General features: G+C 43.3%; 1 protein-coding gene across 1 annotated transcript in view; it reads left to right on the forward strand.

The window, feature by feature from the left end:
* The window catches only part of spdi (split discs), a 442952-nt gene that overhangs the window by 185272 nt on the left and 240233 nt on the right, over positions 1 to 17447 (forward strand). The window contains exon 3 of the mRNA XM_071592136.1: positions 4371 to 4661. Coding sequence (XP_071448237.1) covers positions 4371 to 4661 — 291 coding nt within the window. The remainder of the gene's footprint in view (positions 1 to 4370; positions 4662 to 17447) is intronic.

A 17447-nucleotide genomic window follows, 5' to 3' on the forward strand; every position in this document is an offset into this window, starting at 1 on the left:
CCCTGTCGTTGCGTAATGTAATGGCCAATACAAAGATACATTCCTCATCGGGGTCTACAATCAATTTGCGCTATGTAAGTTCTTATCATAAAAACTCTTCGTAGAAAATTATTTATCTATTCGTAATAAAAAGAAAGCCCTTCTCGGCCACGCAATCGCACGGAGTACTTGAACTCGGATGACCTTATAGCTTCCTCCACTCTTCCTTCCCCTTCTGCTCCGCACCCATTCCTCTGAACCCCCCACCTCCTCCGCCTTCCCTCCTCTCCTTCCGGCTCGCCCCCAGCTCTTTTCCACACCCCCGCCCCACGCAGCCACAGCACACACACACACGCACACACACTCTCTGCCCCAACCTCCCTCTCATCCCCCCTAGGGCGTCGTCCGGAGGCCCATTCCCGTCGCATATCGATTGTCGGGGGTGTGTGGTGCAAGCGAATGCACCCGCGGCGGCACCCGCCCTGTGTGGCGGCCGGGTCGATGGCTGCTCCCGCCACCTCCTCCTCTTCCTCCCGCGCTAGGGGTTGTTAGGGAGGAGTCGTGGGCAGGGTATGCATATAAAGCGCACTCAGAAGTTTGCAGGGGTTTCTTTGTACTTACGATTCTGAATGTTCTTCAGGACTTGGCGTGTTGAAAAACCGAGCGAATTTGACTCTAAGCACGTTTTTATTCAGTTTCTGTATGGAAACATTTTTTACGCTACATAAATTTCCAATGCCTGAGGTGAATGCGAAGGAGTATTCGCTATCTATTTGGTGAGTGCACTATTATAAATAAACAGCGGCAGTTAGTTGCTCTAAGCTTGAACAGAAAAGTGCTTATGTGGCGAGAGACGTTTAGAGAGTGCATTCCTATATTTAAGTGATGGGCGGTCAAGTAATTTTCGGTACATTTTGGTACAGAGATCTCATAGAATTAAAATATTTATTTAATTCTGAAGATATTTGCGATTTTAATTTACAATGAGTGAATCAAGTACCTTACGTTGCATTGTTAATTGTTAAGCCCAAGTGATGACCTCATAATCCCTATTTTAACATTAGTAAATACGGTGTATTTATCATTAGGCTGATAACATTTATAATAAAAGATTTAACAGTAAAGCAAAGTTGATTACCTCTTTTGCGCATTTTTACCTCTTTTTTCATCTTTCGGCTGGCAGGTACATAGCTTGTAATTAGAGTAAAGCATCGTTACCAGGAATAATAAGGGGACATGGAGGTACCTAGATCCCAGCCAGTGTTCTGCTGAAAGCCGAAATCCCGGAAAAGATTTTAATCCGGGGTTGCGTCGCGCCGGAGGGCGGGTCGGGGGGGGCTGAAAGGGCGGAGGGGTTGGGGGGGACGCCGTTGGCCCCCCGTGGTCCGGCGTCGCGTGAAATTTATTCCGTCGGACGGGTTCGCTTCGTTATGCGTGGGCGTCGTGGGGGTGTTGCGTCGCCCAGTGCCGCCGGCGAAGAGGGCTCGCCCGCAAAGGGAAAGCGTTGGGTCGGGGGAGGGAAAGAGGGGTGGCTTCGTTTTATTTATTTTTTCTTTTTGACTGAAGCCGCTGGGGGCCCCCATCCTCGTCCCAAACCTTTTTACCCCTTTCCACCCAGTCTCACTTGCTTTGCCCTTTTGCCCATCGAATCGAACTGCAGCCCTCAAAAGGATTCCCCTTCAAAGAAGTTCACGGTTGTAATTTTTGTCTCGATGATTGGTATTTTGAGCTGAAGGGCGGAAATGGAGGTAGAGCTATTCTTCCAGCCGCGGGCAAATTGGGGAATATTTTACTCTTCACCCGTTCCGGAAGTCAGGTGGCTGGATTTATATGGCCAATAAACGCCCTAGGACTCCGGAGAGATTGATGAACTCATTTTGTATGTAATGTAATGAGAGGAATATATGTACACATATATATATGTGTTTGTGTGTGTTTGTATATATATACACAAACACATGGATATATGTGTACATATATTCCTGTCATTACATTACATACAAAATGAGTGTATATATATATATATATATATATATATATATATATATATATATATATATACACATATATATGAGTCTTACTTGAAGAAGGCCGAAAGCTTAAACAATCTTTTATGTGGGTATTCTTTTAAGTGTTACTATTTTATTTGTGTTCTATTGTGCCGTCCTAAAATTATATATATACATATATATGTATATATGTATACGTATAACTTCAAGCTTTCTAATCTGATACTTTGCTCCTAAAATTAGTCATCCCTTTGGATGAGTTTAGCTTCTAGACGTTCTAAAAGTTCGTCAAATATAGTCATTTTCTATAGATATTTTGTTTGGTAGGTTCAGTATTAAAAAAAGGTTTTTTTTCTAGGTGCAGGTAGTGTACTGAAGTTATCTATGAAGGCAAATGAACGTTATACGACGCTTTTTTTTCTTAATGATGTATCTGAATAAGTAGGGAATATACGTATGGAGGGACACTTCTTGTTGATTTCACACTGCTTCATTATAATTTAGATTTATCATGGGCAATGCATAATTTGTTTAACCTTTATAATGGAGTGGACTAGATTTTTCTACGTCACCAGTTCCTGATCAAAGCTTAACTGGAAAATCAACTAGGTGCAATGAATTTTTAGGGAATCAAATAAAAATGACATAACGAAGGAAAATTCCTTTGTCACTGGCATCATTGGTATTTATGATGCCGGATGTTGGAAGATCCAAACCGGATATTTACGTTCCCCGATGAAAGGGAATGTACTCCAGACCGCTAGATATTCTGTCATGAGATCCCTTGTAGGCAAAATATTTTTGAATGAGATATTAAATGGATAGTAATCGATACGATGTCATGGAAACGTGGATGATTAAAACACACCCATGTTCGTCCGTCGTGCCTTCAATTTCGTAATAAGGGTCGAGTGCTATCGGAGAGCGATGTGCCGTCACCTTCATGAATATGCCAATATTAATTTCGGAGACGATTTTTCACGGACCCCATGGACGAGCCCCTATGTATATGCATGAGAGTAATTGAAAATCATAAAATAGGGCGCCTGTGATACATATGCGTTTTGTTTCCCTCCTCTCGTCGGCCTGTTTGCGTGCGAGAGGGCGACGCATCCAAATAGGGTGGCCAGAGCGTCGCCATCTCCCGAATGGAGATCGTCCCGCGCCCGGATTGAAGCAAGCAATGTCACCCCCCCCGAGGCCCTTTTTAATTGCTTGAAATTAATTTTTCGAACGGAGACGCGCTGGAGGAACCCATTTCGAAGGAGGCCATTATGCGAGGATTTTAACGCCCCCTGGCGCTCTGCGAATCCAACTGGTGTGAGTGTGTGACTAACCCGTGGCAAGTGGTGTGCCGCCACACTCCGGAGACGATGAGGACGATGGACGGGATGGGAGTAATGATTCTCCACTTTGAGGAGATGAAATTTCCTCGAAACCCTCCCCTTTCCCCATTCCGTCATCTTAAAAGTCTTCATAGTGCCCGCCAGTCTAGCTTCCTTCGCTCCCCGAGTGCTCGGTTGCGTACAGTTCGTCACAGCAGGAATTTAACTCTTTCATTTGGTTGCTGCTAATTATACGAGTACGTGATGATTTTTATCCGACTCACTTACTTGGAAAAGTAGTCCGAATTTCAGAACGATTCAGGATTCGTGCTCACCATCATCTGACAGTATGTCTTCTGTTTAGCTTGATCCTTTTTTTCTGTTACAATTTGTAGTTTTCTGTCTCATTCACATTCGTTTCTTTCATTGCGTGAAATGTAAGCGCATTGAGGAGCCAACCGTGTCATGTCACGGATTAGCAACCCGAGGGTTGGTTTGTAGCGGTTTCACCTAGCTGTCATGTTTCCTGCCAATCTGTTTATTCCTTCATAGTTACCAACCCTGCCTTCTTCTCATAATTAATCCTTGGTATTACTCCTTTCTGTGTCCCCTAGAGTTTTGGTATTTAGTAAGTTATGATTCTTCGGGATGACCAATTAGTTTTCCTCTTTCTCTTGTTTAGCGTCCTCCACAGGTTTTCTCGGCTCCCATTTTTCGAAATACTTCTGAATAAACTATTTTGAAAGGATTTGAGAAATCCAAGTATCAGGGAAACCACAGCGACTACTGAAGCGTCCTATGATTCATACTATGTGCCAAGAAACCATATTTCTACCTAGAATCAGGTTAGTCGTTGGAACGTGGTCATGCAGTCCCCAGTAGTTGCTTGGATAAAGTTAACTATCACGCCGGATGTTTAAAGATATTCAAGTTATCGGTGTTTTTAAAACATGTCATCCTTATTTTCATCCATGGTTAGATTTGATGCATTAAACATGACGCCTCTATCAACTATTTCGTAATAGTAATCCACATAATCCTCTACATTTGTTTTCAGAGCGGGCAAAGCCGTCCAGAAGGGTGTAACCCTACACGCCGTCGACAACAAGAGTCGCCCTGTGGCGGCATCGTCCTCGGGACCCTCGGCCAACCACGTTATCTCGTCGCGGCACGGGGTTACCACCGCCAAGGCCGCCGGGATCCCCCGACTGAGCCCTGCCAAGAGGCCGCCTGACCCCCGCGGAACCTCCCCGCCTTCGAGCGCCGCCGCGGCGAGGGTCAGGGAGTGGACGACCGCCGTGAGCCAGCATCACTCCGCGACTGCCTCCTCCCACGCATCTTCGCAATCGTAAGTACATCGATTTGCACCTGCAGGCGCATCTCATTTCTCCCCCTTCATTGGTCGTACTCACGTGTGCACTGCTTTGGCTTATAGTAGAACGCCAAAAGAAGCGAAAAGCGTTCAACTCGCCCTTACCCTCCATATGTCATTCGATATAGAGCGAATGATGATTTGGCACAAATATCCCATGTTAAGTTTTTAATGGCTAATAAACAAAACTTATATAGGTGGAAATTAACCTCGAAAATATGATTTGTAAATTTTTTAAATGTTTTGTGACCATTGGAAAGGTAATAATTTTAAGTGTACTTTATTTAAAATGAAAACTCGGAAGTGAAATTTCACGAGTTCTAACTAAAAGTTTTTTTTATGTGGCCTGGGAAGAACTTGGTTTTCCAGTAGCACTCGATGAAAGAAAACGGGTCTAAACAACATTTGGTCGTAAATTTTAATCATTTCCATTTTTTGTCCATTTTACACAACGTGCTAAGATAGAAGTCAAAGAAGAAGACGGTATCTTTCCTTGAAGATGTTTTTTTTTATCCGGATCGTTAAATTTTATAAAATATTAGTCTGAACCGTCAGTGTAGCAACACGTGATGTTAAAATGTTAATTCTCTTGGCGCCGCACGGAAGTTCATGTCGAACTGTACTTTTCCTCGATCTTTTCGTACGAAGCGGAATCAGAAACCGAGACCGTCAAACTATCATGCTACCAATGTACCCGAGTTGAAGTCGTTCGAGTTTATTTTCTTTGAATGTCTAACTCATCCCAAGTCTTGAATAATATATGAACCATTCAGGCATTTGATTTGCGTTCAAGTGTTGGAAAACCACATACACATACCTGTACTCTGGTTAATGTTCGCAGGTTTCCGCATCTATTCCTGCCATACCGGTTGCGCGTAACATAGGGGAAGTCTCGGACAAATAACGCCACACATCTCGTTACTCGTTTTTTCCATTCGACTCCCTCGTGTTCAGCTGGATGGGTGTTCGTGCGTAATGAGGTGCACTTGAATGCCGGGGTACTTGACCCAATCAGTTGGCGCAGCTGCTTTGATTCCACCACATGCTCTCTTTTGAAAAAAAAATGTAAACACGACCAATGGCGACTAGTGTGCCAGCTGCCGCAAGGCCGAGGCCAAAGGAGCGTTTGTTACAGGTTTACTGGCGCGTATGGGATCGGGGTCTTTCGGTGATTCAGGGTGTTCGCCGCGATTCCTTGAATGCCACGAACCCCTTCTCGACTCTCAGCCTCTCTGCCGATGCGTAAATTCAAAAATAGACGAATCGATCGATTTGGGGATGAGTGTTGTTCTCTCATAGAAATCGACCAAGCATAATTTTCACCCTCCTTGTCCATCTTAAACTTATCTTAATCGGTAACTTCCATTCATCATTATTTTCTCTGGACTTTGGAAACATTATTTCTCTGAAATCCATTGACATGTATTTGATAAACTATCAAAAAAATGGAATATAATCAAGATAGTGTATTCTTAAATTTTATCCAGCGTAGTTTTATTTTGAAAGCCTCAAGTCTGTCGCAATTACAAAGTCGCTACATTTAGGTCATATTTAGGTTGCTTTGAGATACTTCATGTTGCAAGGATCTTGTTTCCTGTTAAATCAGCGTCAATCGACGACTTTCATTCGTGTAGACTGACCGAAACGAATTTTTATTAAATTTCAAGAATCGTGGAATTATTGGGTACAAAACCAATTTTAAGGAGCTCTGTAGTTTAACCTGTTATCTCGGTGCCCACTGATCGGCAAGTATATGGAATTTACCCTCATTTATTCAAAGGGTGTGAGATAAAGTGACGTTCTAAAATTTTTGTAAGTTAAAATAAAAAAGTCGGTGAAGTCCGCAGGGCAGGATGTTAGCCGACGCACACACTTTGATCGAAGTTGTGCGGAATTGTGAGCTCATCGCGGTGGATATCGCGTTTATTTCGGAAAAGTTAAAGCTAATTCATATGCACCCTCGTCATTTCTAAATTCATGCGAAACCGGTGCTACTTTGATTGATAGTTCACGAAGTGAGAATAGAAATGGAATGAGCAATCTAGGTTTATAGCGGTGGCGGGTACTATGTAAAAAAAATAAATACGGGAAGGAAATGCAGTCGAAAGCTCCGTTCTGTGCATGTGTTTTGGCGCTGCTCGCATTACAACAAACCATTTCACTTTCTTAAGGAAATATAGCATAATTTGTCTAAACCTGGATCATGCCGAAAAGGTATGGAATCGAATTTGAATATTGGCTTTCTTACCAGACCAGAACCACATATTGTCTGGGCGTTTGCCCTATCTTATAATGCTGCTTCGGTGCGACATCGTCCACCCCTTCAGCTGTAGTGGTTGTACAATTTTACATGGGATATCATTCAACGAAAGTGTAAGTGACGAACGTGTACCTTTCCAGTGTTAGTGAAGGAGAAGTTGAAAGAAAGACCACTAGTGGGTCGGCAATTGGCCGTAAATTAAGAAGAGAAACTAAATTAAATTACCTTAACTTAAGGGCTTGAACATGTTGCCCATTATCACGTCAACACGACGGAAAATGTAAACTAATCCTAAACATTTAAAAAAAAAAAAATAAACATCATACTATAACTCTGGTCTACAAACTACAATTTATGGTTATGTATTGATATATATATATATATTTTTTTTTTTCAGTCTCTTTTTTTTATTGGTTTTTTTTTCTTTCTCTTTTATTATATCATTAATTTTGTTTTTTTTTCTTTTTTTTTTTGTGTTCTTATATTTTTTTTTTATTTATTTATTTATTATTATTATTATTTTTTTTTTTCTCCTTTTTTTTCCGATAGGCCTTGGGTTGCCCGATAAGCCCGTAACAATGATTTAAGCCTGGGCCATCTGACAAAGAAATTACTATTTTAATTATAAAATTGTTTGATTAAATGCTAACATGTATTGCAATATAAAAATAAGAAGTAAAAGTCATAGGAAAGAATTCGGTTTTGTTACCGAAATATGATTTCTTTTGGAAGTCTGTAGCTCGGACGGCGTTTTCTATGTAGGGAGTAATCCCATATGTTTTTTGTAAGCGTGTTATGTGGAAGGGACCTCTCGAGTCTTTCAGCTTGCGCTCGGATGAAGTCGTGTACTTTAGGAATTTTGTGTGCGTTTCTGATCTCCTTGATTGGTACGAGTTTACTTTGGTTTGTGAGGTAGCGAAGTGTTTTATTCTGGAATGTTTCTAAGCGATTTCTGTCTGTTTTTGTCGCGTTTCCGAAAATTTCGCAACCGTACAGCATCCTGGGGCGGATATAGGAAAGGTAGAGTCTAATTTTGGTTCGGTGCGTGAGGCGCGATTTGGAGCACAAGAGTGGAGACAAAAGTGCTCTTGTGCCCCTTGCTATTTGTAAGGCATGCTGTACGTGCGTGGCCCATGTCAGTCTGTAATCGAAATGTATCCCTAAGAATTTGTGTGAAGATTTCGTCGGAATACGCACGGATTGAAAGGTAAGAGGTTTTTTTGGGAAATAGCTTCGTCTCCTCCGAAAGTCAACAACAACACTTTTCTCAGCATTTATTGTTACTTTCGAGTCGACGGTCCACTTTTCAAGTAAAGATAGGTGGTTTTGTATCCTTCGGAAGGCACACGTGCCGCTCCAAGATCTTGCCGCGATAGCAGTATCGTCGGCGAACATGAAAGTTTGAGTTTGTGGAGAAGAAGGAAGATCGTTGACATAGCAGTTGAAGAGAGTAGGAGATAATATGGCGCCCTGCGGGACGCCACAATTTATCTGTTTCCCGGTTGACAGAGCTCCGTTTTCGACGACATGTATAGCTCGTGAAGCGAGAAAACTATGGAACATCTTGATGAGATGTATTGGAACCCCGATTTTAATTAATTTAAGTATCAATCCATCATGCCAGACTTGGTCGAATGCCTTGGCCACATCCTAGAACAACACTGCAATGTGTTGGTTGTTCTGCATGCCGTGGCTGATATACTCTGCTAGTCTGAGTATTTGCAGGGAGGTGGAATGTCCTTCCCGGAATCCCATTTGTTCCGGTCGTATTACGTCGTTTGTCCGTAGGAAGAGGTCTAGACGGGCTTTCAAAATCGATTCAAACAGTTTAGAGATAGAGGAAAGTAAAGATATAGGTCTGCGGTTGAGAGGAATTGTCGGGTCTTTGCCTGGTTTGGCAAGCAGGCAAAGTTTTGCTATTTTCCAGGAATCGGGAAAATAGCAAGAGGAAAGACAGTTATTAAATAAGCCCAGCAAGTGACGAACGGCCGGCAGTGGCGCGTTCTTTAAATGCCTGTTTGAAATGTCATCAATACCCGGGGCTTTTTTCGGGTTCAAGTATTTAATTGTCATTCTTAGCTCCGTCTCTGTCACTGGTTGGAAAGGCGGAGTCGGAAGGAAACTTAGGCTCCTTACAGCAGCCTCAGCCTCCCCGTCCTCCACAGTTCTTGGCCAGTCGTTTCGAAGAGTCATGGTTTCCTGAAATGCGTTGGCGAGGATTTCTGCCTTGTCATTGGCGTCAAAATACAAGTTGTTATTGTGCCTGATGGGCTGGTCGGGACGTCCTTTTTTGGTCAGTTGCTTAGCAACCTTCCAAAGGGAACCGTCGTCAAAGGAAAGGTTGTCGAGTTTGTCTCTCCATTGGTCATTGAACCGATTTCTGATTTCGCGTTTGACGCAGGACGCGAAAAAGTTATAACGCCGTTTATAGGCGCCATCCCTGGTTCGCGCCCATTGTCTGCGGGCCTTGTTACGCTGTTTTATGAGCATCAGGATGTCGTCGGGTAGGGCGTTTGAAGGAGGGGGGGGGTGAGGGTACGGGAGTGATGCAAGTGCATGCGCTTCCCGCATTGTTTCTGTAATGGCAAGGACATGCGCGTCAATGTCCTGCCTGTCTGAGGATTGTGGGATGGGGATTGCTGTGAATGCGTTTTCTGTAAGGGTGGCGAACTGTTTCCAGTTCGTTCTTACAGAGATGGAAGGAGGTTGCTCATAAGGGACAGTCGCAATGTTGGCTTTAATCGGATAATGATCACTGGAGAGATCGGGTAGTACCGTTGGAGTCTCTATGACAGGTAAGTTGTTGGTAAGGCAGAAATCGAGGATGTCCTCTCCTCCACGACTATCAATGTGCGTCGCCGTTAGTGGCACTTCGACGCCTAGCATGATGGAGTTTACAATATTAAGCAAACGCCGGCCATTACTATTCGCGGACCGGCACCCCCATTCTAAATGTTTTGAATTCCAATCGCCGATGGCTACGACGCGTCTGTCAGCCGGGAATAAGGGACGAATTTCGTCAGGAACAACAGTTTTACCACAAGGTTGGTAAGCTGAATAGATGTCAAGGTCACCTATGGGAGTTGGGAGTCGTATTCCGACGCATTCTAGTGTACTAAGGGCGTGTGCTTTCAATGCTTTGTGTTTTATTGAGGATTTAACTGCGATAAGCACGCCTCCACCGCGAGCAGTGGGACGGTCTCGCCGATATGTGGTGTAGTTGGGTATGTAGAATCTGTGACTGGGTGTTAGATGCGTCTCCTGAAGGGCGACTACATCAAAATTGCCAGAGCTTATAAAATTTTTGAATTCCCGTTGGCGGCCGAGTATGCCGTTGCAATTCCAACTGAGAAGGCAGATGTTGCGGAGCTTACTAGTCATTAAGCTCGTGCAACTCGCATAATTGCTGGAGCATAAAGATTTTCTTCTCCGTTTTTGTCTTTAGGAGACTTAACTGGTTGTGCATTGACATGAAATATCCAAAAAGTGACTGTTCTCCGTGTACTGGATTTGAAGTAGGGAGTTTTGGTAGGTGACTGTTAGAGGAAGAAGAGGATTGTGAAATAGCGCCACCAGGCATTAGAGGGTTGATGACATGGGGAGGAGGGATTCTAGGAGGGGGTAAGGAGGGAAATAGGTTGGTGACAGCAAAAGATGTTTGGCCCTGCAAAGGACCTTGAGCTCGCGGAGCCCAAGCGTTCCTGTTGGGAGCCGGGGCAGGTATAAATGTTTTCCCTTGGTCTGATCCACGGGAGTTTGTGTCGCGCTTTTCACGCGCCAATCGTCGCTGGTTTTCCCATTTGTAGACGGGACAACCGCGATAATTGGCTGGGTGGTCCATTGCACAATTCACGCACCTCGCGGGCGTAGTGCGATCTTTTTTTTCGCATTCGGTCGTTAGGTGCGCGCCGGCGCACTTAACGCAACGGGGCCGAATGTCGCAATAGTTTTTTGTATGCCCGAAGCCCTGGCATTTGTGGCACTGTATCACGCCCTTAGGTTTTGTGAATTTCGTGATGTTCACTCTCATGGTCAGCAGCCATTCAACTTTGAGGAGATCTCCTGGTTGTGGGTCTTTAGTTAAGATTACATGAAAAACTGGTATCAGTCTCTTGGTGCCTGAGGTTTTCCCTAGTTCTCTGTCCTTTAGGGTAGGTTTAGTAGTGGTTAGTTGGGTAACGCTTTTGGTTACGAACCCAAGACGTTTTAGTTCGTCTTCTAAGTCAGACGAGCTGACGTCGCCGACCAGGTTTCTAACGCAGAATTCACTGAGTCTGTCGGTGGGAATCTGGTATGAAGAGAATTCTAATTTTCTTTTGCGCAAGATTTCTTTTGTCTTTAAGTAATCTTCAACATTTGCGCAGTTGATGGCGACCCTGTTCAGTCCTTTCAAAGTGCACTTAGGGGGGGTAAGGAGGTTCGTTGTAAGCTCCTTTGACAGTTCTACCCACCCAGAAACATTGTGAACTGTGATTGCCGGGATTTTGGTGGATTTTGGGACAGGGGGCTGAGTCTCCATTACCTCCGGCGTGTCTAAGGGGGCAAAACTATTTGCTTGAGCTATCTCTGGGGATTCGACTACCCTGCGTCTTTTTAAGGGTGTGCCTTTCTTTCTAGAAACAACAGTGAAGCTGTCGTCGTCCTGACCATGCGAGGTTTGCGCTTGTGGGCCAGTGTGGGTATTCGTATCGAGCGGGAGGGCTAAAGTGGCTTCCGCTGAAGGGGTGGACGGTGGGCATGGTTTGTCACAATCGGGGACGATGGTGTCCTTCGCACGTGGCTCGTGTGGTTTCTGAGCTTTTGCTTTTAAAAGTTTTTCTCTGTTGATAGCTGCTATAGCTGTTGCTACAGCAGGGGACGGTGAAGCCGGTGTATGTGATTCTCTCGCATAATCGGTGTTTCCAGAATGCATTATGTTGACGGCTCTTTCTGGTTTCAATGCCGGGTCTAGTGAGCATTTTTCCGCGTTTTTGAGGGCCTCCTTGGTAGGGGGGCCGTTATTGCTGTGTACCGTAAGGGTGTATGACGGTTTAAACATTCCCTGTAATGGCAATGCAGGGGGTAGTGTTTTACCCTGTCCCTGGGCCTTATTGGTGTCCATTAGAAGGACAGGATTAGCCTTTTGAGCGATGTGTTGCGGAGCAAGACTTTGCTCCGAAATGGTACGATACCCCCGAAGGGGTTTACAAAGAGATTGTAGCGTACATGAGCAGTGCTACAAACAAAGTTTCATCAGATATTAAATCAAATCTAGCCTTTTAAGTCTAGTAAATGTTAATTACAGCGGTTTGTACTCCGTAAGCGGCCGAATATTGCTGTTAATTGTCAAAAATTATGATTTTTCGAAATTTCAGATTGCTCCGAAATGGTACGATAGCACTGGTATGGTCGTTTTTAGGGACACCCTAGCGTGGGGACCCACCCGGTTCCCCAGTAAGTGCAATGCACCTTACGGTGCTTTACTGGATTGCCGAAATGAGGCGACCGCTTAATATTGATGAGGCGCAGAGCGCCACCCGAGAGTGAGTAAGTGGTGCTGAGTTAGCCACTCCTCCCGGGTGCCTTGCAGCCTGGGCTATAATACCCTTTGTAAGGATGGTAGCAGCTCACTCCGCTGCAGTTTTCTCTCTTGAATATCGAAAGTGTTATTTGAAAACTCCTCCTGATCTAATGTCTTCTGATGACTCTGATGTCTCCTGATCTCTACTCCGTCTCCTGATATTGGCTTTCTTTCGTTTCTTTCAAATATATATATGGATTTCAAAAAGTGATATCCATGTTATTTTGCTATTAATTAAGAAATGAGTATCCATTTTGAGTCTCATCTGGCGTCTTGAAGTAATAAGAATTATCTGAAATTTAGAGTGATGGTGGACTGTTATGGCGGTCGAATGACTCAAAATTAACATAACTTATAATTTATGGGGGCCATAAAGTCTTGTCTAAGTCCTTAAAAATGTATTTTATCCAATTAAAACTATAAAACAGTCTAATCATCTTAAGAATGGCCGCATGGTGAATTTTTCCCTTCAAAGCCTTAGAAGTTAGGGCTATTTTTTTAATTTTTCGCTGTTTACAGTGATACTCGAAATAATTCTCTGTTAACCTTAGTTATATATATATATATGTATATATATATATATATATATATATATATGTGTGTGTGTATATATGTATATAATATATATATATACATGTATTTCTATATATATATATATATATGTATTTCTATATATATATATATATATATATATATGTATATAAATAAAATTTATCTAAACATTATATCTCCAATGTTTTACGTTATTTCCACTTGATATAGTTATTTCATGTAATTTATCTTTTCGAGTCCGCCGTAATCATTAAATTTCCTCTAACGAATTTTTTGTCAATGCTCCACTCTCAAATTGAAAGCGACGCTTTCCTGTTCATTACGAACTTCCTGCGATAAATGGGGAATCATCGTTATTTCATGACCTAAAAGTTAGTACCCATAGTAAATCTCATTCAGCATGGCCGGGGACGTAAATATTCGCTCCGGGGGTTGCCTCAGTGTCAACTCCGCGAGTGGCTTCAGGTTAAATTCATGGATGTAACGGCAAGAAATATTCCAAGTCGACGGTGAGGCGAAAAAAAAAAAAAATATTTAGCTCCCAGAAGACGTTTCTTGGAAACCACCAGCTTTAATATTTTTTATAATCCACTGGGGAAGCAACTTTTTCGAAGCAGGGGGTTTCTTTCGTGAGGTTTCTCGCGTCAGTGTCCATTTTGAGACTTGTTGACAATATGCCCCTCCCCCTCCCCCAATGGGATTCGGCGAAATTCTCGCCGAGAAAATGTGATGAGTAATGGAACGGGGTGATGATGTATTGTGCGGTTTGGGAATGGGGAGGAGGGGGGTCCCGCGGGGAGGTGTATTGGGGTGGGGCGGGAGTCCTTTCAGCACCCCTCCCCACCCTCTTCCACACTTCCTGCATCGTCTCCGCCGCCGCACCACCTATTTTTAGCGCACCATAAATTTTTCCGTAATGAAGCCGTGAAGTTTCTTATTGTTAATTTTCCCAGCGCGGCCGCGGCGGTGCTGAATTATCGCCCGACGTTCCCCGAGCTAGACATTTATTTGCGCTTCGACGGCGGAGGGGATAGCAGGTGGCCGATTGCCAATTCCTTTCCAAGAGATACAGGAAAAAAATGACCCCTTCCCACCCTGCCGTTTCGCATTTTATCTCGCCCCGCCCCGTTTTCCATCTCCTACTTTTTTCTTCGCCGCCTCGTAATTTCCCCTTCCTCGAGCACCGTCCCTTCTTCGCGCTCATATATTAGTGAATATCTGAAAATTGTCAGTTTTAGCAATTGCCCTTTGTGGTACTAATTTACGCGTTTATGGGTAAATGTTTAAGGCCAATAACTAGTGAATAGAATATCCAGTTAGATTTTCAAACCTGCGGAATTCAGTGATTCATTTGCCGTGCTCCTTATTCATTTCAGGGATCATATTTTGGCAACTTTCCAATGCTTAGAACAGGTAATTTTTTAAAGTTGATGAAAAAATAAATGATAAGTTCTTTTGGAATTGCATGAGGACCATCCAGCACAATTTTATTTGGTTGAGAACTGTGTGGTAAGAGCAGGAAGCTATTTGAACGTATTTTTGAGGCAACCACTCTCTTCGGAAACATTTGGCTGTACGTGAACCTTCAGTTTTTCGGCGTTGAGTTGCATCCTAAACCGTGATTGAAGTCGGAAAAAAATACATAAACATTTAAAGGGTGGCCTCGATTTATAATGGTGCAATCTAGTTCAGTGGCTCGTATATACCTGAATTTAGTAATCCATTTTTTCAATAGGGGTATGTTATTATTTTACAATTAGGTCAATGTTTTGCTGAAGAAGTATTTTTAACAGCGTTACTGTTGACAAATTCCAAAGAAACTGCGGGAGATGCCGCAACAGTAACTTTTAACGGAGTCATCCGCTAATGTGCATTTCAATGCAACAATTTCAGAGCGTAAAAATCATTCGCCTTGACTGGGATCCGAACCCAGATCCCTCAATATCCGGTCGAGTGCTTTAGCCACTCAAGCTACCGAGGCGTCCTCTTAAACTCTGAAATTTTGGGGCTTTTAAAGGAACTAGATGTTGTGACGAAATACCGTACATACAATGTACGGTATTTACCGTACATTGTATGTACGTACCGTACATACAAGGCATGCCTGTGACATTGTATGTACGGTATTTCGTCACAACATCTTGTTCCTTTAAAAGCCCCAAAATTTCAGAGTTTAAGAGGACGCCTCGGTAGCTTGAGTGGCTAAAGCACTCGACCGGATATTGAGGGATCTGGGTTCGGATCCCAGTCAAGGCGAATGATTTTTACACTCTGAAATTGTAGCGTTACTGTTGTTATAGATAAATACTTCGTTGAAATGAATATTTTTCATTGTACTCTCTCAGATAATCTTATTTTCATGACATTATTTCAATCATAGCTTTCTCGAATAAAAATAGCTATAGAGTGAAATATCTCTTCCCCATGGAACATTACACTATTAATAATATCTATAATAGGATAGGATTGGAAAGAAAGGACTAAAAATGTTCAGATGACAGTAAAAGAGTATCATCAAGGAGTAAAAATGAATTCCTTTCATGCGGAGTGAAGAGTGTAATGTGCAGCAGAAGGTTAAACGTATCAGATACATTTTCTTTCTGTTGCTAAATTTACCTGAAGACTTTGGAAACATACTCGTACTTAAGTTTTGTTTAATGCATTCTAAGGCGTGGGCGGCAGATGAAGGTGGGGCAACAAAGAGACTCCCTTATATTTTCGATGTTTCATAAAGTCCAGATTTATTAGGAAGTATTTTTTTAATCCAGTCTTATTGTCTTTTTTAATCCAGTCTCCAGGGCCTGTGTAGTAGAAGAAAGTGATGTCCCTATTGAAGGAATGAGGAGTTGAAGCCTTAATTAAAAGAGTTTCGTTTGTATATCCACCCCCTCTCCTCCCCTACCATTGATAGTTGCCTGCCGACCTTAGTACACTAAGGTATTTCGTCGGCTATCTCTTTGCATGAATTAAGTGGATGTTATGAGGCATCTGCGTCACATAAGGATGTAGGCTCTGCGCATTAGAAGAATATCTCGTGTAGCATGGGGAGCCAAGTAGTTGTTTTTTTGAGTAACATGGCATTTGTGATGAATTTTATACCATTGCCACTGCTCGGAGAAAGGTATGCCCGAGAATGCGAGACCTTTGGTGTATTTTAGATTACTGCTTGTATTAGATATTACGAATCAGAAGCGACTTCACTTGAGCCGGCGCCCGGGGGATCGGTTTTTTCCTGTTCTGTCTCTCCACCTCCACCCTCGGCGGTGATTCTCCCGGCCTGATTCGTTTGAGACGCCGCTATCTCCCGCCGCCTTCCGACCGTCTTTCCACCGCCGACACCGTCGCACCCGGCCTCCTTTTCAAGGGGAGAGAAGTTATTCCCTCTAATCTGATAAAAGGTCGGTCGGTCCGCTAATTGAGAAGTTCGATCCGCTCGTCCTCTGACTTCCTCTCCCGTCCCAACTTTCCCTCTCCGTCTCAAGGACCCCCGCCCACCTCTTTCCAGAATCCAACCAACCTCCCTCGCCCTCCTCCACTCCTTGTGCTTTCGGTCAATCTCTCCGGAGCCGGCCTTCCGACGTCCTCGCCCCGTCACATTCATTAAGGATCCCTTGGAAAGCGTTAGTTCCTGGCGCCGCATTGGTGAATACATGTGAATATTTTCCATGGGGACGTCCTTATTGGATGGGAATCAATCTTTGGGGCGCAATGAAAAGAGGAAGGAAATGGGACGCATGATTTTCCGAGGAACTCATGTTCATTGAACGGACCCGTTTCCAACGGCGGGAAAGACTTGACGGTGGATTTATGTGAGGTTGGGGAAAGGTCGTTGTGATAAATTAGTTTTGGCAGGCCACGTAGCGAGGGGATCGGTAAGCGAGGGGGATTCTCAGCTTCCCGAAATTAAGTCTGCTGGATTTTTGTGCCAGTTTTCTAAGCGTTTTCGCCGACGCTGACCCTATTGCACCTACCTTGAAACTCTTCCCGATCAGAATTTAATCGTCGTATGTGAGTTTCTCTGTAATAAACATAGTGAATTTGAAATTTGGTTGAAGTTGCTTACGAATTTATCGCTTGAATTTCTTATTCGTTGTAGTTATTTTTCGTTTTGTTATTAAATGCTATCTAATTTCACAACCATTCGCACTCAATTCACATTTTATTAGAGTCTGTGGACGTAAGAGTTGGATTTAGTCGTCTAACACCCGTATTATTAACCGTTGAAATTTAATGCGTTGTCTCGGGAGCGAGCACTTTTCCTGATTTCTATTTTTTTTACTCGTTTCAGCTCGTAAAAATTCAAATTTTGGGACGTTAAAACGGATTTCTTCTGTGACTAGCATATTATTCGGTCGTTGACGTCAGTTTCTTGCCCTAAATTTTTGTATGC

The sequence above is a fragment of the Hetaerina americana genome, unplaced genomic scaffold (assembly GCF_022747635.1).
Source record: "Hetaerina americana unplaced genomic scaffold, ioHetAmer1.1.p SCAF_5, whole genome shotgun sequence".
In the NCBI taxonomy this organism is placed as follows: Eukaryota; Metazoa; Arthropoda; class Insecta; order Odonata; family Calopterygidae; genus Hetaerina; species Hetaerina americana.